The following is a 25,566-nucleotide window of genomic DNA, read 5'->3' as shown; positions in this document are numbered from 1 at the left end:
AATGTGCTTTTCATGTGAGACAGGGAGACATGTAACAGGGAGAAGAGCAGCTCCTGCTCCCCAAATACTTCTCTGCTCACTCCCTGGTGCCATTGCTGAAGCGCAGGGACAAACAGGCACAAAAAAAAGCTGCTCTGCAGTTTGAGAAGAGTCGGCATGTTTTGAAGACCAAACGAAGGCGCTGATCTGAGGCTGCCTGCCACCCCTGCTCGCCACCCACCATCCCTCCGCCTTGGGACCACTGCTCAGCAGCTTTTCTGCTCGAGTCTCCACAGCAGCAGCACTGTGAAGGCAGCTTTGATTTGACAGAGGTAGAGTAGAAAGAGATGGCAACATCAATCAAACGCCAGCCGCCACTGAAGTTCAAATACTGAGCTGGAAAGAGGAGAGACTGCGTCCTTGAGCAGCATCGAGATGAAACAATTTCAATTTGGGGACAACTTTTAGCATTTAAAAAACAAGGAAGATGGCAGAAGAGCGGCCTCTGGTCTCTTCTTGTGCGCAGCTCGTGCAGCTCTCGTGGTCCTAGATGTAACCACCCGACACAACCAGTCCAGTCCCCAGCTGGGACAGGCAATGCCTGCACTCAAAGCACTCTCTGGCCTTGCTCCACACATCCCTGTCCTCCTCTCTGGCTTCTCCAAGCAAAGTAGGAGACGCCAGGGACACTGCACACTGGATTTCAGGGTTTGTCCTGTGTGCATGACAGTGATAAATATGTAGAGTTATGGGATGTCTGCAGGGATTGATTTTTCTACGAACAACCGCTGCTGGCGGCACTCCAGGCAGCCCTGCAGACTCTGGCTAACCTAGCCCTAACCTCTCCAGGGAGGATGTACATCAGTCGGGATTTATTCACAACCAGCACTTCCTAAGCCTGCCTTCTCCTGCTCCAGTGCACCACCAGCTTCACCTCTGCCCCAGCACATTGCCAGCAGGTTTCACTGAGGCCACACATCCCCTCGAGCACTGAGCAAAAGCCGTAGCCTCTGACTGGACAGTGCTCTTCCAACAAGCAGTTTGCAGCAAGGTGATAGAAAAACTTTGCTCAGAGCAAGATGAAAATAACTCTTTCCAGACGCCTGCAGCGCCGGCCCCAATCAGTCACGCTTGGCGTGGCCGGCCGGTCCTTCCCGCGCGAGGAGAGGATTTTTGGCTCTGTGCTCACATCCCTTGCTGGGCTGTGCTGAATAAATAATCAGGGTCAAAAGGAAATCTGAAAAGGAAGAAGGGAAAGAGCAAGAGCCATATTATCAGCACTGCAGAGAAGGGCGTGCTGCTCACAGAGAGCATGTGAGGAAGCGGGACACGAGCCCTGCCCTGGGCCAGGCCCCTGCACAACACCAGCGGGCTCAGGACAAGGGGGGTTTCTTCAACAAACCCCTACCACAGCTCCACAGAGCGCTCCAGGGACAGCCACACTACCCCAACAGCCCAGGAGCTCTTGGCTGGCTCCCCGGGATGCTGTGCACCCCCCTCTGACATCCCCCGGGGCTCAGCCTGAAGCACAGCTCATCCCAGCCACGGCCTGATTTAACTGTCTGTCGCTGGCAGGGAAGGAATGAGGAACAAGCCAGCTGTGCCCGTGATGAGCTCTAGGCCTCTCTCCAACTGCAGGGGAGCTTCATGTGTGGGTTAGCAGTGGAAGAGGGACAGGAACTTAGGGGAAAAGCCTGCCCTGTCCTGCAGCCAGCACCCCACAGGGTGAATAACCAAGGACCAGCAGAGTATGAAAGAGGCTCCTCTGACTTTCACAGACCCATTCAGCCAGGGATTCAAGGCCCAAGCTGTGGTTTCCAGCACAGAGCTGTAATCTCTCCCAGAGATGCTTCCTCTGGAACATCAACATGTGCCTGAAGTCCCTGCTTCAGAAAGGCTTTTCCCATCTCCATCACCACCGGCTGTGACAGTGTATTTCTTGTACTCTTGCACATCTACTCAGCATTCCCCTCCACAGCCACCATTAAAGCATCTTTGATATGGCCACTCCTGTCCGCTGCAAATCACTACTCCTCAGGTTGCTGGGTAGGAACTGCAGGAGACCCATGGGCACAGGCAGGCTCTGGCAAAGCCCTGTGAGCTGCAGCAGCCCATTTCTATGGTACAGGCAAGGCTCCAGGTCTGTCAGACCCCTTGGATCCCCTGAAGGGACTCCATGGGGACCTCTCTCTCCCCAAGGCCTCTCTGGGCATGTGAGCACACAGCACTGGTCTTGGTGATGGAAACAGGCTGATAGCCCTTCCTAAGGACACTGCCACCACCAGAAGCAGATTCTCAGCCCCGTGGCCAGCTCTAGACGAGCGGGCAGGTAGCCCAGCCCCCTTCCCGAGCACAGGCTCTGCTTTCAAAGCAGAATGCTCCATACCTACAAAGAGAACGAGGCAGGGGCCCTCATTCAGCTGCACGGCGTTGGTGTCCGTCAGCTCCAGCACGGGTTTGGGGTGCCAGGGGAACTCGTGACACTCGATGTCGTTCAGCACCTCCACCCGCCCCTGCCGCGTGATCACATCCCCCTTGGAGTCCAGGACAATGAGCGTTGGGATGCCTGTGGAAGGAAGAAAAACAAGGGGGGATCAGCCAAAGTGTGAACTGGCCAGCAACAGGGCGTGGGGAGAAAGGCCTTTTCCTATCGCCTCCGGCTCTGGCAGGAGCCCAGCGAGCAATGCTGCCTCTCCACAGCTCAGGCAGAGCGGGAATCGGGGTCCCTGGATCCTGTTTCTGTCCTAGCAGAGCGCTGTAATTCAGCAGCCAGAGCAGGAAGCCGAGAGACAGGCTCTGGCATTGCCTGCCTTTCCCTGCCCAAGTGCAGGCAGGGGTCACTGCCATGTGGTGCTGCCAGATGCAAACCCACCATACCATGGCAGGGACCCCCCTCACAAGCTCCCTCTTGCAAAGTGCCAGACAGACGTGCCTCCTGCGCACAAGGCAGAGCATCGCTGCCTTGCGGACACCACCACCCCAGTGCTGAGATGTGGCTGCTGCTGGAAAAGCTTGGTCCCCAGCTCACAGCAACACACACAAACCTTTTTGCAGGGTGTTCCGCAGGCAATGGCAGCCAGGAAGCAGGGTGTGTTCCTTCCCAGAAGGAAGGCCATGTATTTTAGCAGTCACAAACTCCTCCATGAACCCCCACACCTCTCCAGCACTCAGATCGGATTGCCCAGCTGTTTCCAGAGCACAGGGATGCATCTCATAAGTCACAAACCACAGTGATTTAGTGCTCAGGATCATGCCTGGAATACCCAATACCCACATCTCTGCAAGTGGAGATGGAGCAGGATCATACGCGTTAATGCCAGCAGACTTTGTCACGTGTCTCACTGGGGACATCTGATGAGGTTCTGACCCTTGGGAAAAAGCAGCATTTTGGCCCAAGCTATGGGGCTGGAAAGACCCATCATAAAGGAGAAGCCATTATAAGGGAGGAAACACACTTGCATCAGAGATTTAGCACGAGTCACCTATCAAATGTGGCTGCGCTGGCAGTGGGGCAGGGTAGACACCAGCTGGTGACTGTCCCATCTGAAAAGGCTTTCCAGCCACAAAACAGTCAACAGGAGTAACTCATGTTAGTGACTTCATCTGGAAAGCACATCATTCCTCTCTCATCAAGGAGACAAACATCCCACAAGGAAGGAAGAGGGGAAAGTCTGGGATCAGGCCCCAAGAGACAAGGTAACCAGTGTGAGTGCCAGGCGCTGCTGTCTGCTTCTCATTTGCTCGCTATCCAGCATCTCCTTCTTTACCCAGCAACATACCCCAAGCCACAACCAGCAAACCAAGGCAACTCGAACCCTCCTGCCCTCACCCAAAGGTTCACTTTAAGGCTCGTTCATCAGAAACACCCTGCAGAGCCATTCTCTGTGCAGGGGGAACCCAGCATGCTTGCTTCTGCCAGACTCCTGGCACTATGCTCCCATGTTTGTACAACAGTGGGTTACTCACAAGCCCTCTGAATTCTAGGCATTTCTCTAGGAAATACATGGCCATCTGTCTGTCCCACGCCTGCCTTGCAGGTCCGGGCGAGCGGCTGCATTCCCTTCATTCCAGCTGCTCACATTCCTGCCGGCATTGCGCGCTGGGGCTGCAAGGATGAGGCTGGTGCTGCAGCAGCACAAGAACATGCCCAATGGCTGGGCTTGCAAATCCTAAGGGTCTGCCAAGAAAACCATTTTGTATCACAAAAAGGCTTATTCATTCATTACCTGCTGGTATCAACATAGCTCTAGGGCAGGGATGGGTTAAAGAGACTAGAAGGAATTGGGAAATCTCACTCTGGCCCTACCCTTCAAGGTAAAAAATGCTACTGAAGCCAGGAGAAGCAGCCGGTGCTCAGCATCCCACGATTCAGATCTATATCCTAATTTAGGTTTCCAACTCTGTCCGAAATACCTGCTTTTCCATCCCCTCCAGACCTGCATTATCCACGAGGGACAGGCTAGGAACATAGGTTCATCTCAGTATCCTGTCCAACCTGACATACCAAGGCAGAGACTTGAAATGAGCTTTGCTGATATGGGAAAATGAAGGGCTCAATTTAGACACAGATTGTTGCAAGTGTGATCCCACAGCTATCAGGGACTTCATTTACTACTCAAAACATTTCAACTTTACCTGATTGTGTGTGCAGAAACGTGCACACCAAAGCACCCAGCCACTAAAACCTCCAATTGCAAACACAAAACTGACTCAGAAAACGAAGACTCTTTAAGATAACTCATCCTGGGTTTAGCATGTTCAGGAAATATAAATAACATCAGAAAACTTGGTGCTGGGTTTTCAGCCTGTTAGGAGGTGAATGACATGTGCTAGGTCAATCTCTGCACCTTTTACCCTGCATCAGAGGTTTCTCACCAGCCACAAAGCTCTGGTTTCCTTTCTGGACCTGCCTGACAAAGGCTGAGGCTGCCACAACCCATCTGCTCCCAGTCCCAAGCATCACTGCTGTGCCTCCTTCCTGCACATCCCTGGCTGAGACCCAGGGGTTAGAGGACAGAGCACTACCTGGCTCACAATGGCATCCCATAGGATCATCCTTGTCTTCTGAGGCGAACCTTGTTACTGCTCCCCTAGCAAACACATGCTCTTTGCATGGGACAAAGACCAGCCAGACCAGGGAAACTGTCCTTAACTTTATTCACACCTGCTAACCCCAATATTTCCCCCCATCCCTTCTCATCCGAGCCACTATTTGTTATTTTAGTGCCTTCAGGGGCTTTGGTAATTGCCATGAGTCACAACACCAGAATTTATCAAGAAGAATCACAGATCAGACACTCTGCAATGAATATTGTATTAGCTCAGATGAAAATTAGCATAGACGGGCTCAGTTTGATTTTATGCATTAGAAAATGGATTCGGTTCCCACGGGGCTAGCATTTTATGAAAACACAGGGGCCAAATGATTTGTTACTGAACCTGGCAACACATTTACATATTTATATATTAAAACCCATATCCGACATGGAAATCTCATCTGCATTAAGTCTGTCAGGTGAGTAATCAAAACCAATGCGAACACTCAGAATATAGCAGCTGCAAGATGGGTGGTGGATTTATTGCTCTTTTTTTACCTTTTCAGAAGAAAGCTCCAGAAACCTGGTAGGAGAATCCTCCTGTAACAATGACCAGGCTGTGAGAGTGACCTGCAGGTGTCTGGGTTAAAGCATAAAGCAGGAAGGGGGAACAAAAGGTTTTTGGAAGTTTCCCCAATGGATTGCAAATACCAAAGAGATGTCACAGAGTCCATAAGGAATATTCATGAATGGTCTCCTAAGATCATAGAATCATAGAATGGAAGGGAGCTTTAAGCTCATCCAGTTCCGACCCCCTGCCATGGGCAGGGACACCTTCCACTAGAGCAGGTTGCTCCAAGCCCCTGTGTCCAACCTGGCCTTGAACACTGCCAGGGATGGGGCAGCCACAGCTTCTCTGGGCACCCTGTGCCAGCGCCTCAGCACCCTCACAGGGAAGAACTTCTGCCTAAGAGCTCATCTCGATCTCCCCTCTGGCAGGTTAAAGCCATTCCCCTTGTCCTGTCCCTACAGGCCCTTGTCAAAAAAAAGTCCCTTTCCAGATTTCTTGTCAGCCCCAAGATACACAATAACAAGGGCTGATTCCTATCCAAGCATAAAATTTACAACTGCTCCCCACCCCATCGGAAGGAGAGCTAACATCAGGGGATTTCACCTAAGGTAGGACCATGCAGACCGGGAGCTGCCTGCACAACAGAGGATTATTTCTAAGCAGCCACGCCACAAGACATAGCTTTTTCTCAAGATAGTGCTGCGCCCAGAAGCAATTTAATATAGGTGGGTACAGTACAGTCCACTGACTGCGCATGGGTTATGAATGGAGGCATTCACGTAAACCCAAATAAAGGCCAATAACTCAACTTACATTTCATACCGAGTTTTTGAATGCTGTGAGGGCCAACACAGGACTAAAACAAGAGACTTGACTCTCTTGCTGCTTTCCACCACTCAGAAACTTAAAGCAGTCAGGGAAGACAAGCTCTTCTGTTGTTTCAGCTCCCAGCCTTGCAAAAAACGGCAGAGAAACCATCCTACATGCACCACCAGGATGGTAACCTGGACAGTGAATGGGCTACATGGTCTCTCTGCTGCACAGGTGCAGCTCCAAAGGGGTTCAACGATGCTTGGCAGCATCGGAGCCCTCCATCTGGGGAAAGGCAGATAGGATTATATGGATCTTATCTGACATTTAGGTGGATGATGAGCTGAGCCCACGACATCCAGCTCTGTTTCAGAAACAGCTGGTGCAGCAGCCTGCTGCCAAAGCTTGACTGCAAACAGGCGAGCAACCCAAAGTCAGCACAGAAATCCTGAGTTGCTGCCTGTGCAGGGGTCAATGACAACCTAGAGCCTCCAGAAGCAGCACACGGGTTCACCTCCAGCCCTCTCTCTCGTCTGGTGGTGCCCCCAGCACACTCCCGCATCACTCTGCTCCACCTTGGACCACGATGGGGAAACGGAGCCCAGCCCAGCCTCGCAAAGCCTTTGCAGTACCTGGGTAGGGAGGGAGGTGGTGGGATGGCAATGCCTCCTGCACAGGAGCAAATTAGCCTGCCTCCACTTTTCAACATGATTTTGTAGGATCACAGTTCATCCTTGTGGAGAGATTCCCACTCTACAGGAAAACCATAGATAAGCAGAAGGGTTTGCACTGAAACATGCCCAAACCCCAGCACCAGTGTCTCTGGGAGAGCAGCTGAAACACAGGGGTAATATGGGAGCTACACTGGCAGAGGAAGGGGTCAGGGCGCAAGGGAACAGCAAATATTTACATTTTCAGGTCAGCACAGAGTGAAGAAAGACATTTAAGGAGCCAACGGCTGGAGTCAGAGGGAAAGCTGTTGTCACTGTTTCCCTGGCTACAGCATGCCTGGTGCTCGAGTATCAATGTCTGGACGCCTTATTTACACGAAGTCCCAGTGAAACTGGCAGCAGTCCTGCAGCACTCAGCCGAAACCAGTTTGTGAGCAGGCCGGGAAAAGACGGATGAACTTGGAAAGCTCTTGCCTCATGGGAAGGTAATTAGGCAGCTAACGGATGGCTATTTAAAGCAGGCAAATGGTTATTCTTGGTTTAAGGTCAGGGAACAGAGATGAGTGAAAGCACCTGAGCTCATGCCAGAAAAGGTGTCTGGAGAGGACCCCAAGGAGGGATTATTTCTCCTGTCGCCCTCCCCAGGCCCTTGGCCACCTTTGGCAACACTCCTCCTTCCCTGCAGACCACATTAACATTCTGCCATCCTGCACCTACCTGACCAATATTGCACAGAAACAGATGAGAAACAGGCACGTTGCAGCAGGACCCTTTAACTATATGTACACACATAAGACCTCCTTGTGAGCTAGTCACCTTGCATGTTTCTGTGCTGCAGTTTGTCTCCTGCAGGAACAAGGTGCCAGTCCCCCGGGGGGCTGCTGTGCGCTTTTATCATCTTCATGACTCTTTGAAGCCACCCAGACAGACAAGAGTCTCTCTCCTGCCTCTACGAGCAGCCGGGGCTGCTGGAATTCTGGCACTGGCACGTACAGTAAAAGCAAGGCCATGGTTTACATCAAACACGCACTCTTCTGTAATTCATGTCACTAACATAAACCAGATGCCATCTTCCACAGCCTCTGCAAAGAACGATAGCCTGCCTTTGCATTACACAAAAGAGCAAGAAAATGAAATTTAAACCTTCAAGAAAAAGCAAAATAAATAAATCAGTAATTAGGCACAAAACATCTAAGCCAAAAACAGCTTCCAAGTTTCCAGGAAGAATTAGGTTGTTTATGGAAGTCCTGTTTCAACTAACAGCCTGCCTGGCAGGTGGTAGGAATGTGAGTTTGTGGAGAGCAGAAACATGAAGCGGCTCTGCCTGGGGCACTGTGCTTTGCTTTGCTGGGTTTTATTTTAGTTAAACAAGAGGAGACATTACAAATATTCAACAGAAGGAGCAGAAAGGAGAGCTGTGTATCAGTGCAGCCTTTCTTACCTTGTATGCCATAGAGTCGATTCAGGCGTGACCGTCTGGCCTCGTCAGCATATGGCACAGCTACCCATGGCATCTCGCTGAAATACTGCTTGAAGGAGTCCTCTGACCTGTGCAAGGGAACAGGGCATGGGATCCAGGGGCCCCTCTGCCTGCCAGGCTTTCACCTCTTCTCATTAAAAACCTGGCCTGCAAAGCCCTTTATCCTTTCCACCAAAACCCACCGGTTAAAGGCTGCTGGCAGACACAACCTGCGGAGAGGCAGACCAAATTTGAAGCTGCCAGTCTCTCAAGAAGGGGTCCACAGTGCGTTTTTGCCTGATAAAACATTTCAAACTCTCCAAGGCATCTGAATGTCAACCTGTGGTGACAGCAGCAGCTCGAGCATCCTTCAGACCTCAGACCCACAAGCCACAAAGCAAAATACAGAGCTGCTCCACAGACAGAGCCTGCTCTCAGCCCACCCCTGCCCTTGCTAAACCCCTCTTTGCACTTTGCCACTGGGCAGAGGACAAAGGACTCGGGCAGCCTTTCTGATACTAGAGCCAATCTGCTCTGCACCAAGCCAAATTTCCTCCTCAAATTGAACCAGAAATGCTCACAGCTTCCCAGCCTGGGGGCAGCCAGCTCTGCCCGCACAGGGTGTTAGCACTTCCTTACCTGTCTGCACTAACAAAGAGTATCTCAAACTTCTGGCCTGCCTCCTTGATTTTCCGGTAGGACTCCACCAGGACCCTTGTGAGGCTTCGGCACGGTGGGCACTGCAAAACACAACACATGCATGAGGACACCATCTGCTCCACTGGGACAGATCCACATCCAGCAGCTCCAATGACCTAGTGACCATGCAAAGACAGATGTAACCTTATCTTTGTTGGAGTGCTGGGCCACAGTCTTGAATGTGGCTGAGGTTTATGGCCTGCACATTGCCAACAAAACCTCTTCCATTTTTAAAATCTGACCACTCTTTCCCTTCTAAAGGACCGACTGAGGGTGACAGGCCACTGCAATGCTGTAGCTTCTTCCAGAATGACCAGAGCATCTTAACTGCTTCAACACCAACCAGCCCAATGTCTTTACTTTCCCACAGAGCTCTGCAGCAAGAGCTGCAGGGGGATCCCCAGAGCACCCCTGAGCTCACTCCAACTGCTCTGCAAAGCACCTGCTACTCACCCAGTGTGCAGAGAAATAGACCCCAACATAAGAGCCCTCCAGGGCATTGCTGTCTAGCGTCTGGCCATTGTACCTTAGCAGAGGCCCAGCAACAACTTCACTGAAGGGTTTTGGCCCCCAAGGGAACTCCAGACCTGGGGAGGGGTTGGGATGGGGATGGAAAGAAAACACAAAACAGTAACATGTACATGCAGCTTTTACAGTTTCAGGAAGTTCCACTGAAAGAAAAACATCCCACCTTCTGCAAAGATAAGGGGGATCCTATCTGAGGAATCCCACTGGGGTTTATCCCCGTCTAAGGGGGATGAAGCGCAACTCAGCTGTCGGGCACCACCACTCCTCTACCTGGAGCCACCTCTTTCTCACAGGGAGACTGCACCTGAGCCCAAGTCACAGCACCTTTGGCTTGATGAAGCCTGTGCTGGTTTTGTGCCTGATGAGGCATCTTTTCCTTATCAACAGCATTTGTTTTAACCACAGCAGGCAGGCAAGGTGGTACGTGCTCAGGAATGTAGTCAGACTGTTTACCTTATACTGACACTAACCATATATTTTTATGTATATATACATATATTTATTTATTTATAAAACCTTATATATGTGTAAAAGATAGTTTATATATATTTTTATGTATACGTATACACACACACACATATATATAAGCTAAACTTACACTAACCCTCTGCACCCCAAAGCAAGCATGTGTGTGTACGCACAAACACATGCTTCAAATCATCTGCTGCCAGCTCCCAGAGCAATCAATCTATGCATTCAGCCAGAGAGGAGGAAACATCACAGATGGCTCAGGCCACAACATGTACTTGCTGTACAGTTCCTGCCACCTGAATTAAAGACTTGGTCACTGTGCTCAGTATCTACCGCATGAAGAAATGTTGAGCCAGCAACACGTGTGCATGGACAGACTACAGCAGTTGAATGATGGGTCTGCAGGGTCCATGAATAAGGGCACACGTTTTGCTCATTTTGGTTTTTGCAAATTAGAAGAAGATGGATTTAACATCAACTCCCAGCACACTAAACCTCAGAAATGGAGAACAGTAGCATTTTTCTGCTGCATTTGTAAATAATGGAGAATTCGTTATCCCAACAGGGTGTGATGTCGGTCATAAAGTCCCACTCGGTATTCTGGAAGGATTCTGCTCCCAGGATATGGAATGTCTCGGCTCTGAGTCTGTCTATCCATGTCCCTCCATCACGGAAATATCCATATTTAATGTTTCAGCTAGTCTAACTTTTTCTTCATTACCACTCCAGACAAAAATCCCGGAGGGGAAACCTTTGTTCTTTTCAACAAGCAAAACCGAAACACAAGATCTGGCAGGAATGATGCAGAAAATTTTATGCTGACAATAATACAGCACCTCAATTAAGTTAAGTATGACAATAGTTGTTTGTTTCCCTTCCCTCCTCCTCCACCTCCAAGGCAATTCAGAACAAACTGAAATGAAGAGGCAGCTCTGTGCCCACGCTTATGTGGCACACGGGAGTCCAGGTCTTACCTTCAGGGTCATCTCGGATGACCAGGAGGCCGTTCCTGCAAACCACCTTCCCGGTGGAGGCATCGATAAATATTAGGGAAGGAATGTTGGAGACTCTGTACTTGTTCCACAGCTTCAGCTGTAAAAGAGATTGGCAGGGGAGAGAAGAAAGGTAAACTTGGCAGCGTGAAGAGGAGAACTTTGGAGTCTTAGCATCTTTCAGACTAGAAGTTAGACCTAAGCAATGAAACAGAGCTGGTGCTTCCATGATGAGTGTGAAGGCATCTTTCCAGAGCTGCAGAGCCAGCTTGGACCTCCATCGCCCACTGAAACCCTCACCATCAACACCATTCCCTCAATACCATGGATGAGACCACTGTTTGTCTCACATCTCCTGCACGCTTGCCTGCAAGTACAGGTAAAGCTTCAACTCCTGCTGCATTTGCCTCTTTGCAAGTAAAATGGGGATAATATTTACCATACTTTGAGGTCTTTGTTTAGAAGACACTGTAAGCACAAGTACAATGCCACTCCTTCGAAGCAATTTGTAATGCTTCCCTGGCTGTTTCCTCCCCTCACATTTCAATGTTCATTAAACAAACCAGCAACCCCTGCCAAGATAGAGCCACACTGAAAACAAGGCCAACACACATTCTTCTGCAAGTGGGGCTTCCCAGGTTTGTTCCCAAGAGCTGATTAACGCGTTTAACATCAGTTTTGGGGCCACGCAGCCCAGCTCATCCACCCCGCACTGCCCCTGTTGTGGGCAGAAGCCATGTAGATGTGATGGTCACGTTTTGGGCATCCTGGTCTAGATGTTGCCTTCTGCTGGTCATCACATTTTGCAGCGAGCTCAGCTCCATGCAATGCCAGTGTCACACAGACCTGGGTTGCCATTTCTCAGCATATGCTTCTGGCACAGGGTAATTTGGAGCTTAACCCACACACAGCAGCTCACTGGGATGGAGAGGAACAAGACGACGGCAGCTGCTGGCACAGCCCAGCCTGCAGGTGTGGGCTGGCTGTGGCCAGAGGAGCTGGCCTCCCCACCACGCCACGCACGGAGGAGCTGCTGCAATTACCACATTGACTTACATTTCTCCAAGCATTTCAACCTAAACAGCCCAGCGGTGAATTATCGAATCCTTAAACAAAAGCCAAACCATAGCCGAGAGCCAGAGGGGAAGGAAATGAATCACCAAGCTCTGCTCTGCAAAGCCCCTTGGGCTCTGGGTGTTTACAGCTCGCTCAGGTTTGAAGAATAAAACCCAGCCGTGGGAGAAGGGCAGGAGGAGACCACCGAGAATCCCACCCAGCACCAGCATGGGTTCAAGCACAAGAGCTGGAGAAACCTATGCACAACGTGCTGCTGCTTCCATCAGCATCTCACATAGAAACTGGACCCAATTGTTTTCCCAGAGGAAGAGGCCACAACTCTGCAGACCATCATCCCTGATTTCCGAATAGAGGCAATCCCATTTCCTGAATGGGAATGATCTGGGGACCAGGCAAGGAGGCAGGAATGGGATGCAATGTGCAGATCTTACCAGAGGTCTAGCTGAGGAAGAAAGACACATCCACATTCAGGTTTTACTGTCACTCTATTAGGTATTTCTTCCAACATCTTTTTATAGAAGACAGATCTGGATGAGTGGCCTGAGTCAGCCTGCTTGCAAAGGGTGTTAGCAAACACTCTTGGGTCTGAAGGAAAGCACTACCACTGATGTAACACTTTATTAACCTTCATCTCCTAGGACCTAGAGAGAGGCAAGGTTGTGTGTCCTGGCCACCAGCCTTCAGTTTCCAATAGACGGATTTCTTGAGACAAGCCAACTCATTCACAATGCTGACTCACAAACCAAATGGCCTTGGGCATGAAGAGAAAAAATCAGAATTCATACTAAATGCAAACCAGCTCCGTCACAATGACCACGTTCAAACCACAGAAGGTAAAAATCAATTTCTGTGAAGTTTAAAGGGTGGAGAAAAGCTCTTTACAAGGATCACAGGCATTTAAGAGGGTGTTGCAAACAATGAGGAAATTACAACTAGCAATTGGATCGTTCTCTTTAAATAGTTGCTTACATTACACTTCATTTTGCCAAGTCCTTTGTATACAGAAGCAGCTCCCCTGGGGCACCACGGATGGTCGTGGCAGTTTTGCTTGGCTGGGGAAGCGGCAGGGTCTGCACTTCAGAGCCAAGAGGCTGTATCCACTCGTTGTGCTCAGAGGGATGGGGCTGGGACACCTCAGGTAATGGGTAAGATCAAACCAAACCCACTCTTGCTGGAAGCACTGGAGCAAGCAGTGCATGGCCGGCTCCAGGCATTCTACGGGGTCCAGCACACATGGCAGCTTTTGCCAGCAACTGGCCTTGGGTCTACTCAGGACCTATAAGCCATCAGGCCCACTGAACCCAAACTAAAGACTGGTCTTGGCTGCCCAGACATCCACGGTATGGGTAATGTGCAATCCAGATACTCTGTCCCCATGAAATGGAGGGCTGCCGCTTCTAACTCATCATTGAGGGTAAGAGAACGCCTCGAGCAAGCATGAAGTTAGGCATGTGTTGAAAGGCTCAAAAAACATCAATGTGACTGCTGCTGCTGCGGGGGGAGTGCATCCATCACCAGGCTCTGAGACCGGAACCCAAGAAACGTCATGTTATGCTCAGTCACACCTTGAATGAGAAAAGGCAATCAAAATTGCAAGGTTTTACCTTGCATCTCTGCAAAAGCTGCAGCCACCAGACACCACAACCCACCCTCTCAGGTCATGCCAAACATTTCAGAGCTCCATACTCACTGAGCAATGCTTACTATTTGCTACGTATTTGCTGCCTGGGTTATCACTGAAACCCATCATATGACACCAACAAACAAACACGACAATTGCACGTAAGACGACTGGAACTGGGCTGTCATTTTAAGTCAGGGTATTAAAGACTTGAACTGGAAATTAGTGGTCTCAATGCACTAACCATATTAATTTTGCTGTCTGCATCGGAAAGTACACGAATGTGCTGTTTCAAGTGGGATCAGTTTGGTTTGATGATTCTCCTGTGTGCTAAGAAAGCTGAGGGGAATGAGAAACGCATGTGCTGCAGGATGAGTGCCAAGATCTACCACCATTCGCACTGCCCTGGCCCTCTTCCGCCAGACTTGGCTTTCAAAAGCCTGTTGGACACTTCTGAGGGAAGCCTGATGGCTCCATTACTGGAGGTCTGACCTGAATGAGCAGAACCTTGATAGGAAATGGGCTGGTTCATTTTAGCTGGGCTTTTTGAATAAGACAGCTCACTACTGGATTCTCACACCATGCCACTATTTTGCAGCTGAACTGCAGCTTCCAGCAAAGACATATGATCAACAAAACCTCTGGATCCAAGTTGACCTAACCTGTCTTGTGGAAAACTATTGCACCAGGTAGTTTTTCTCAGAGTAAATTGCCAAGAGCTTGTACACACGCAGGTTCTGGAAAGGAGGCAAGCTACTCATAGAATCACAGAATGGGTTAGGTTGGAAGCTCCTCCGGCTCCAACCCCCTGCCATGGACAGGGACACCTTCCACTAGAGCAGGTTGCTCCAAGCCCCTGTGTCCAACCTGGCCTTGAACACTGCCAGGGATGGGGCAGCCACCGCTTCTCTGGGCACCCTGTGCCAGCGCCTCAGCACCCTCATAGCAAATAATTTTTTCCTCATGACCAGTTACTCCTCAGTCCTGCTCAGCATACGCCTGCTGGTTCTAGTCCACAGAGAAAGTAAAGCCCAGAAGGAAAAAAGCAACCCTTGTACAAGTACCTGCAGAGCCACTCACCTCGCAAAGCATCCTGTGTCTGGGCGTGGGATGCAGAAAGCAAATTACAACTTAGTCTGAAACCGCGGGATGACGGGATGACAGGCAGGCAGCAGGGCAGAGCGCTGCCTCAGCAACTTTTAAAAGCTGTTTTTCCTGCCGTGAAGAGGATGACATAGAAATAACATACTCCACACTCTAAGGATTTGATCATCCATTTAAGGAGGGGATCTCTGCTCTGCTTCCCAACAGCTGTTGCAAATCCGTGGGATCAAGCCAAAGCTAACACAGATGTGGAAATAATCTACGGACTATTCAGCCCGAAAGCAGCTGATCCTCTTGGAGCACCCCTCGCTCCTGGTTCAGGCTGCATGCCTGCTAACTCAATACTCACCCCAGGATGCCCGCTGGAGAAGGAGCAAGGAAATACAGCCCCTTGCAAGATGCCGTACAGGCTGCTCAGCTTCACAGAAAGCTCCCTGGCTCCTGTGCAGGTGGTTAAGTACAGCAGTCCAGTGGAAAAAACAGAGTCACCAGATTCCTCCAGTAATCTTATCCCTACACAAAGCATCACCACGCCGTCCTGGAGGACCTGGAAACCGCTGTGCAGCAGCACTCTGCATCGGTCGCAGAGCTGCTCTCTGCACTGGTGACTGGGAAATGCCTGGCTGAGACGGATGCTGGAGAGAAGTTTGCAGACAGCCACAGGAATTTTTCCAGATAAAGGTGTCAGACAAGAGGTCTCCCCAGCAGCCCACGGCTCTTTCTGTGCAGGGCTGGCACCCAGCCGGGGTGGATGAAATCCCCTCCTGGGGAAGAGATCCTCTACTTCCAACAGCTGCTGGGTGCTATTTTCGGTTATGCTGACTGATTATCAGCCCTGGCCACATTTACTTACTAACATAAACCCTAAGATGCAGCAGTTAATGATGGCAAAGATAAAGCATAACTGCTTGCAGTGAAATGAGCCCTGGCCAGTGGGAAGTGGTCCTCTGGCCTCGTCAAGGGCTGTGTTTCGCTGCTGTTGAACCTGGACCATAAAAGCTCTCATGCCTCCATCTTCTATAGGATATGGAGCTGCCTCTGACTGCGAGATGCAGAGGGCAGACACTGCCCATCTTGCAGCCCATGCTTCCACCCTGACCAGCCACAGCCAGACAAAGCTGGTTTAAAAACTCAAAAGCAGATTCCTCAGCAATAACAAATATGTTCCCACAGCAGAGAACTGCTGCTTTCTGCTAAATGAAATGCAAAGCCTCTTTTCTTCTAAAAAACAATCCTTGGACACAACACCCCCAGGGTCTGGACAATTCCTCCAGTGAGGCATTGGAAAGGCACCACTTTCCAACAGCCCCATGAGTGCCTATGCGAGAGTGCAGCAGGGTTTCCATTACAGACACGAGCTCGGCTCTTGCTGGTCTCTCATCCCAGAGCCACAGGCTGAAACACGAAGTCTGTGTGAGGAACACATGGGCAGTGCTCGGATGGAAAAACATCCTTGATCCAGGGCCGCAGGGACCAGCAGAGCCCATCGCCCAGCTCCACGGCCCAGCTCTGCCTCCAGCTCGGCCACACAGACCGGCTCCGGGCTGGTGAGACAGCCATGGTTGTTCCCACTGCTCCGCTCCCACAGTCCGGCGCTGCGGGGGACCTCTCTGTCCTCACTCACTCACAATATTAAACTGCAACTTTTACATCGTGCCTTAAAGGGTTTACAAGCACCAGGGGCCACCCAGGCTCTGCAGACAACAGGCACAGAGCTGCAGCACAGGCTGCTCCCTCGCCCTGTCGATTTAAATCCAGTTCACGCCTGTCCCTGCAATTCAAGCTCAGCTTGGGCAAAGGCTCCTCTTCCAGCCCTCCCTTGCTGCTCCTTTCCCTTCATGCGTAAGGAAACCCCCTCAACAGAAGGGGAATGCAGTGTATAAACGACATACAGCCAAATAGTGGGGGGAGGCGTTGAGGGCAGATGGTGCACGCCAAGGCCTGACCTTGTGACACGGAGGAGACCAAGTGAGGCTTGGGATAAATTAATGTCTATTGTGCTGCTGTTTCTCTCTGAAAGCAAATCAAAATCTAATTACAGAATATGATGGTGAGAGAGATGTCTGCTCTGAGAACATTAATGAGCTGAGGTGGGAGGATTTGGAATTGCAATAAATAAGATTGATGTGAACAGCTGAGACTGATGGTGCAGGCCAATGCGTTATTGTTCCCTTCTGCCCCCATGCTGTCTGTGATGGGAGAAAGCCCAGTTAAACCCAACCTTCGGACCAGTTTCCCCCCAGCACTCAGCCCAGCAGCGCTTGCTGTGGATACTCCCCCAAAATAAAACAAATCAAGCCACAAGTCCTGCTTGTCACCTCCATCCTCTCCTTGGTGCAGCTCCATGGTGGGAGACCGGCACAGCACGGTCCAGCTTGTGCCTGCCGGTATCACCCCACAGCTGGAGGGAGGGCAGGGGAGACCCTGGCAGGAGCCAGATTGCAACCCTGGGCTTTTGTTCCTCCCAACCATGAAACACAACAGCAAAAGCTTTGGAGCTGAAGCGGAAGGAAATCCTCTCTGCGGGGTTTTCTGGCAAGGAGGCCACCAGCGGAGGGCTGCTCTTTGTTCCCCTGAGGAGCTCCACAGCCAAAGCCCCAGCGTGAGGGACCTGGGCCAGCCCTCCTGTCCCCATCACTTCTTCCCAGTTTCCTCCTCCTACCACCCTGGTCACCCAGCACTGATCTTTGCAATTTCCCAGGCTAAGCCCTCCACCGACTGCGAGCTGAGCATTTCATCTGAGGGCAAAGCAGCATATGCCTGGCTCAGAGCACAGGCTGCCTCGTCTCGCCCTGATGCACATGCAGGCTGACAGGCTGGATCTTCTGCAGCCCACATCTGATAGGAAAACATTTAATTTGAGCAGAACTGAAGAGTGGTTAACATGATCTATGGAGAGCAAAGCCCCAGAGCCCGGAGCAGACATGAGAGGTGGCCTGGTTGTTTTATACATCCAAGTTTCCAAGAGGCGCTGGGCTGGCAGCTTGGTTTAATCTCAGGATCAGGGCAAAACAGCATTTGTCTGAACATACAGATAACAATCCAGGCAGCAAATCACGCAGGGAGGATGCTCCAGCACAGGCTGGTCTATGAACACTATAAGGATGTCTTTTATAAACCTCTTTTTTTTCCAAGGTATTCCTCAAAGTGTACTGAACAGCCCAAAAACGATGCAGAATTTAGGGGTGCAGCAGGGTAACAAGGACTAGAAAATACACGTCCATGCATTTCCGAATATTCCATAAAGAATTTCTTCTCCCTGTGGTTCTGCTTCGAGCCAAGCACTCTCCCTTTGCCGCAGGAGAATGGGGGCCCAGGGCTAGCACGAACATGGGTGCAGAACCCAGGGGGTCTGCCACCACCTCCAACCCACCTTCTGTTACCTGTTTTCACTGGTGCTTTTTCATGCTTTCCCGGTCAGTAAGATAGCAAGACAAACACAGAAAGAGCAGTGAGGACGGAGGGAGTTAAAGTGTTTGTGGGAAAAATGTAAGACATATGTAGAAGCGTATCATACATACATGGCCCCTATAAATTATGCCCCCAGATGACTAGCACTGAGTAAGAAATAGCTATGTAAACACAAAAGTAATAAGAAAAAATAATAATTTGTCTCTCTCTATGGGGAAGGGATATTTTTCCATCTGTTTATAGGAAAGGCGAGGGGTGGGGTGGCAGTCTGGGACGTTTAATCGAAGTTCAGGGCCTCTCTTGGTCCCAAGTCTCATCTGTCATTGGAAGCGGGATGGCTGCCAGCACACTCGCACATCACAGCCTGGGTTTCCTACCCACTGCCTTTGCTTTTGCTGCTACCGTTCAGTTGAAGGCAGCTGCATTCAAGCCCTGGTAGTAATCTCGAAGTCAACCGCCTCGCAATCCTGGATCATTAAGAAACAAACACTTCTGAAAAGCCCTGAGTTTAGACAGAGTTCCCACCAAACACAAAAGCCTTTGAAATCTGCAGGGAAACGTGGATTATTTTTCTTGTTTAATGCACACAGTGAGGTATTAGTGTGGTTTCTGTTTTGTTTTCAGCAGTTAATCCAAAAGGGAACCTTACACAATCAAACCAACAAAATGCTGGAAAACAATAGAGTATTTGTTAGCACTGTAAAGCACCCAGGGGAGTGAGGGCTTCAGGATGACTCACGAGCAGTAACCTCTCTAGCACACAGCAGCACCAGGACATCCCCGGACCAAGAACCTGGGAGACCCTTGTAAAACTACCAAGACACGTGCTTGTGCCCACTGCAGATGATGCACCCACTGGATGGGAAACCTCATTACGCAGTGTCTGAAATGCAATAGCTCATCCATAGCATCACTGCGGGCACTTTGTTACAACAACCTCCCCTCAACACACCACTTGCATCACTGCGAACACTCAGACTATTTAAAAGCAACTACCTTCCTCCTGTTGATCTCAGGAGACGGTGCACTGGTTGGTGCAGCCCTCCCTACAGCCACATCCAGCTCAGCGTCTCAGAGCTGACAGCGTTGAATCTCAGTCTGGCAGCACTCCTGGTTTGAAACCCAAGGAGGATTTTCATGCAAAGGTTACACAGCTGCAGAGCTAAAAAGGCCATAACCACAGCCCCAGCGCCTGCTCGCAGCCCACACTGCCGGGGTAGCTCTGAGCTTTGCATGTAACACAGGCAACAGGCTCTGCTCACAGCTCGGAAGGGCAGCACAGCTCCAGGGATTCAATCCGTAACCACACTCGGGTCAGAATACACTTGGAACTAACCAGATCCAGGTGCTCTCAAACTCCAGCTGGAAAGAGCAATCTCTGCCAGTGACAGCTCTCAGCTCCTCCTCGGCTCTTGGGGTGCAATGAGGTCCCACAGCCTGCGCTGACCCACCACAGCCGCAGCGCTCACAGGGACTTATCTGCAGCTGTAAAGTCCATCCTGTGCAAATATCCCACCACTGAAGCTATTCTGGGTTAAACCACCGACAATGATGTGCTCTCAGGGCCTCTGTGTCCTCTTCACACACCTCTCAAGCATAGCTGAGACCCAGCGCTGCAGTGGCCTGAGCCAGCAACACTGGGTGCCCTGCAAGGAAAGACCATCAACCTGACTCGTGACACAGGCAGGACGGATGTAACAGGTCAGGCTCCTGGAAAACATTCTCCTGCCGAGCGTTTATCCTCTTCCTCCTACTCCCCAGACAGACACAGCCCCTTGGCCCGAAGGCTGCAAGGGTTGGAAACATAAACCTGCCTGACACCAAGCCACTGACCTCTAAATGTGAAAACACCACTGTGAGCGCAATTCATCCCCTGCACACGTTAAAAGAGCAGAACAAAACTGACCGCAGCTCAGGTGCACTGACGTCTCAACCGCAACACAAGCCAGCCGGTGGGGAGTCGGAGAAGCCATTTATCCACCCAGCTGCTCCTTTGCAGAGAAGCTTTCCCATGGAATTGTGCTCCAGCAAAGCTGGTGGCATTAGCTGCAAAGAGAAGGCAGAGGGACAGGGAAATTGGGAGGGCCAAGGAAAGGAGCAGAGATGTGGGATGGGCTGGGTACAGAGGCAGAGAAGGGAGGGGAGGGTTAACCAGAGCTGGGTGAGCCTGGTCAGGCAGTGGGGCTGAGGGGATGTAGGGTTTACAAGACACATATGTTGGGCCAGGTGCAGGGCAGGCGAGGGAACCCAATCCGTCTCATGAAACCCAGCACTGAGAGACAAGAGGCCCCCGGCTCTGGAGCCATTGACAGGGCAGGAACAAGACACCAAGCTGGGGTCCCTCTTCTTTATTTTAAGGCTTGAGCAGCAGGTCTCGTGACTGCAGAACCAATTAAAAAGACCAACAGGAACAGTGATAAATCAGTAGCAAGGTCAAAAGCTCCAGCTCCATCCTGACTTGACTGACGGAAGTATCAAAATATACAGTTTCTCAAAGCGGTGAGAGCCCGTGAGTCAGCACACGGATGAAATACGGCACCGGGAAGGCAGGACCGACCCCTGGTGTGAGCGAGGCTCAGGCATGGCATCCCTCCTGCAGCCGCAGCGAAATGAGAGGCTGCTGCCAGGAACTGATGACAACGCGAATCCCATGGGAGCATTCAAAATGTCAGATAAGATGCAGCGTATTAATTCCCTCTGCTGACAGCCAGCCTCAGCTGGAGGGGGAGGCTCAGGGATCGCAGGCTTCAGCGAGCCAAGGATGCCCAGAGCCCACTCTGCTGCTAAGGCTTCAAGTCAGCGGCGAGCCAGGAGGTAACACAGACGGCTGATTTGGGGTGATTTTTGGCTGATTCTTTTTGGTGAGAATAAGGGAGATTCTGTGCAAAAGGAAGAGCTGACCACGTGTTCTATAAAACACTGAAGACTGCTGTGCCTTGGCAGCGACCTTCCTCAGATGTGGCTGTATTTCAGCTGTTACTATATTCAGAGTTTGTAAAAATGCTCTGGGATGATAAAAAGAACTCCAGAAACAGTTATTAAAACTGTTTCCAGGAAATTGATCCATGGAGATGGAGAAAGTCTTGTGTCCTCACAAGAGCTTCGACTAAAGAAAGACCAAAAGTTAAGAAGGAAGTTCTGCTTCCTTGTCTTTTTGGCGATAAAAAGGAGCTGCATCAGGGGTTTATTGATTCTGCAATATGCAAACCAACCATCAGTTACTTCCTCAAAAGCCTGACCTGAGATGGGTAGAAAATTCCCCTCAAGTCATCTGGAGTTGAAGGCTTTCTGCCTTTGTCAAGATCTGGATTTGTTTGTTTGCATTCTTGTTTTATCTTGCTGCCTTCTGTGACTACTGACAGCCCAGTAGATCCTAGGCTACCAAAATGCACACTGCAGGGAACAGAGATTTTATCCAGGAAAAGAGCACAAAGCACCGTGGGAACACAGTGTGCCTTCCCATCCCCACTCCAGCCTCAGTGCTAGGAAGCACAGTGCTGGGAGGTGGACAAGCCACAGGAAACACAAGTAAATCATCTGCTTGTGTCCAAGTGGCTTTTTCCAAAGATCTGCCATAAAGTTACAGGCTCAGTCACCCGTTCCCTACCCTGGGTCAGAACTGATTAAATGCAGCCACCAAGTCAAACTCCAACACACTCATCTCATTTGGCAGCCCTGTGGCTCGGCTGCAAGCTCCAAGCTTCCCCACTCCCCTCCTTCTTGTTCAATTATCTTGCTTCATCTTTATTCTGTTTCCAGGAACACTTAGCAACAGGCTCTTGCAATCAGCCATGGGCAGGCAGGGATCTGAGGAAGAGACTGCAGTTACGATGACCTTTTACTATACTCATGCAAATTTTAAAGAAAGTATGTGAACAATTTGCCTTTTAAGTATCCTCCGGTTACTTTCTCCAGGAGTTAATTCTCCTTCTCTCCTCACAGACATCAGAAACACCAGATTTTATGACTTTACACTAATGAGAACAAAACCTGCAGTTTAATTCCAGTTTGTGGAGGTTTTTTCTCTGTATCTCATGCAGCGTGCAGACCCCAAAAAGGGCAAAAATTAACCTGCAACATCTACCCCAGCCAAGACCATAGGTCTGCTTGGACACTGTATGCTCCCCCTGCCAAAAGCCAAATGTGGGCTTCAGGGTCCATCTCTGCAACCAGCCAAACTGTTCTTGAGATGGACAAGATGCTGCTGCTTCTGTTGGCAAGCAGCTTTTACGGATCTCCATCAGAAACTCTCATTCCAGGACAGCCGAAGTGTATGCCAGGAGCCAAACATAGCCACAGCATCCCAAGGAAAACACAGCAGTTGTGATCGTGGTAATTAAAGCTCAGCAACCCAGGCAGCAAATAAGAGAGCTGGTGCAGTGGTTAAGGACTCCCATGGGACTTGCTGTGGTGACAAAGGGAAAGTTCCTGCCAAATCCAGGCTCTTTGGCAAGCAACTCAGTCTCTCCCAGGGCCTCTCCACCTTCAAAACACCACACCAGCCACCACGAGGTGGGCAGCAGTGACACCGCTATAGATGGAAACGTGTAAATAACAAGCCTGGGTTTGGCAAACCACAGCAGCAAACTCACAGCGACCATTTTCACATTCACCTCGATGGGTGCTGGCAGCTGAGAAGCGACCAGGCAGCCTTGCATTTTCATCAGATTTAAACCAAATCCCTAAAGCTTTCCAGCGCTTTCCCTGTCGCTCAATAACTCTTCCACATACACAGACAAGTTTGGAAATGCCCAGAAAACATGCACCAGGACACCTTGTGCAGCTGGCAGGGCACAGGCGCAATACTGCATTTAAGTCCTTTCTCCTCGAAATGAATGCTTACTATTTGGAACAAAAAAATCCTGTATTTCTTGCAGTGACTAGAAGCTGAAGGGAGGGAACGAGTGAATACCAAGGTACTAAGGCAGGCAGCTCACTTCCTTCTGCTTTCTGAGTGGTGTTCATAAATAGGGAAATAATTTGCAGTGCCCTATTCTAGGGAAAAAGAAAAAAATCAAGGCTCACAGATCCTCGATACTTCAGTTGATCTTAAAAGTATAATCTACTTCTTTTTTCCTTTACAAAATGAAAAGTCTGAGTAAGCATGTCATTGATCCGATTGCTGGGAACAGCATCTGGAACATCCATCTCTCTCTGAGACTGCAGAAGCTGCAGGAGAGCTCAAAGCAGCCAAGGCTGCCCTTGAACCAGATGCTGCTCGCTCTTACAGAAACGCCTGTGGATCTGTGTGAAAATGATTAAGCAAAATTACTCCCTCTTTTTTCAACTTTATAACTCAAATCTGGTTTCTCTTAGAGGGCAGATGCTCATTATATACCCCACAGCACATCAAAGGGCAGCAAAGGCAGGAAGGCAGCCGCCTCGCCATGCACCGGAGAGACATTGCCCAGCGCCCTGCCCGACCCACATGCACTCAGCATCTCCTCCCCATCCAAAGCTTTTGGCTCAGGGTGAAGAGCCAAGAGAGTAAAAAGGCCTTTTCAAGCTTTGTGACACTATGAAGGATGCCATCCAGGGGCTGTTTCAGCAGCAGCAACAAGTAACAGTGATGTGTTTCTGTAGAGAATTCTCTTGGTGCTCCAGAGCTCAACTCCAGCTATTGCAGCTCCTCAGGGAGCCCCATCCACTGGATACAAAGCTGAGCGTTTCTCCAATGCTCTATTCCATCCGAGCCTGTGTGTTCAAAGCAGAACACGAGGGACCAGCCATCCCTGCCTGCACCCAGATCCAGCCAGCATCTTCAGATGCTCATTAGCAAAATGACAACATTAAGAGAGCACTGTGCAAGGTGCCAGGAGCCTCTCAGTCATCCACGAGAGGCTGGCAGGAGAGAGAGGGCTTGCCAAGGCAGGGCTGCTTCAGGGCAGGGACAGGAGCTGCTGTGGGGCAGAGCAGAGCCAGCTCCAATCCTGCTCTGCCCCAGCACAGCAGCTTTGTATTTGCCATACAAAGTGAGTCCTAATTACACTGTGCACGTGTGCCAACAGGCAACAGCTTCTGCCTTACCTCAAAAAGGGCTTTTTTCTTTTGAACAGGGCAAAATATTGGGGATTCAACATGACCATTTCCCCTATCCAAGGGTGTCACATTTTCAACCCCACAGGCACCTTTGGTGATGAACTGACTCCACTTAATTCACTAAATACCTAAAGCATGGTCATGCTGCAGTACGCACACCCCCTCTCCACATGAGTACAGCCCAAAAATCCCACTTCCCAGCACTACACCCTTCCTGTGTCCTCCCAAAATGGGATTAATATTGTCCAAAGTTTCCTGGAAACTTCTCCCTGCAGATTTGAATCTGGGATGCAGATGAGATAATTCCTGTTCGGTGAAAACTTGCACAACGAATGGCAAATGAAGACCATGAAATCCCAGAGGCTGAACCCAAACACCACGCTGCCTCTTACCCAAAGCCTCCTTCATCCTTTCTTTACTCAAACTCTATGGGACGGATCTAAAACTCCTGGGTTTCAGATCTGTGTCAGCTACAGCAAACACCAAGCAGCTCAGGCAGGGTTAGAGGGATGTAACCTGAGGGGCACCAAACCCTGTGTGTTTAATGCCACACCTGATGCAAACCCCTGCCTTCAGAGGTGAAGGGCAAGTGACCGATGGGAGGCCTCGTCCCCCAGGGCCCTTCTCATTTATTCTAGTTCAAAGAGCTCAAAAAACTCAAGGCAATCACTCACCAGCTCACATACTTAAGGAAGAGTTTGGGGAAGGGCGCATAGGAAGCAGGAAGCATGAAGCCAACTTCATCCAAGATGCAAGAGAGGGGGGACACGTGGGCTCTTACTTAACAGCTTCTTCCAGGCAGCCCACTGCCTAATCCATCACAATCTTTGACCACCGAGAGATGAAAACAATTTATCCTGATTCCCTGCTCTTCCTGAGAAGTTACAAGAAATAAAACTAAACAAAGATCAACGTTATACCCCTTCTCAGACAATCTCCACCTGACCTGGACTTTCCCAGCATCCCTTTTATCTAGCAGAGTGTTTTGGCTAAAGCTTTGCAGAGGAAAGCCATGTGAGCAAGCTAGTTAAAAACATGGTACTTTCATGTTTATACAGCCAGCTAAGCAGCACACTACAAAGCCTTTTATTCCAAGTC

At 50.2% G+C, this 25,566-nt stretch overlaps 1 protein-coding gene across 1 annotated transcript in view; it reads right to left on the bottom strand.

The window, feature by feature from the left end:
• Nucleotides 1–25,566, bottom strand: part of NXN (nucleoredoxin) — a 52,330-nt gene that overhangs the window by 3,959 nt on the left and 22,805 nt on the right. The window contains exons 2-6 of the mRNA XM_030472397.1: nt 11,199–11,316; nt 9,679–9,812; nt 9,166–9,266; nt 8,509–8,615; nt 2,366–2,545 (exon numbers count right to left, since the gene is read on the bottom strand). Of these exons, the coding sequence (XP_030328257.1) occupies nt 2,366–2,545; nt 8,509–8,615; nt 9,166–9,266; nt 9,679–9,812; nt 11,199–11,316 (640 nt within the window). The remainder of the gene's footprint in view (nt 1–2,365; nt 2,546–8,508; nt 8,616–9,165; nt 9,267–9,678; nt 9,813–11,198; nt 11,317–25,566) is intronic.

This window comes from Strigops habroptila, assembly GCF_004027225.2.
Source record: "Strigops habroptila isolate Jane chromosome 13 unlocalized genomic scaffold, bStrHab1.2.pri S16, whole genome shotgun sequence".
Taxonomy (NCBI): domain Eukaryota; kingdom Metazoa; phylum Chordata; class Aves; order Psittaciformes; family Psittacidae; genus Strigops; species Strigops habroptila.
Note: the sequence above shows the minus strand (reverse complement) of the source record. Positions and strands in the feature narration are given on the sequence as shown.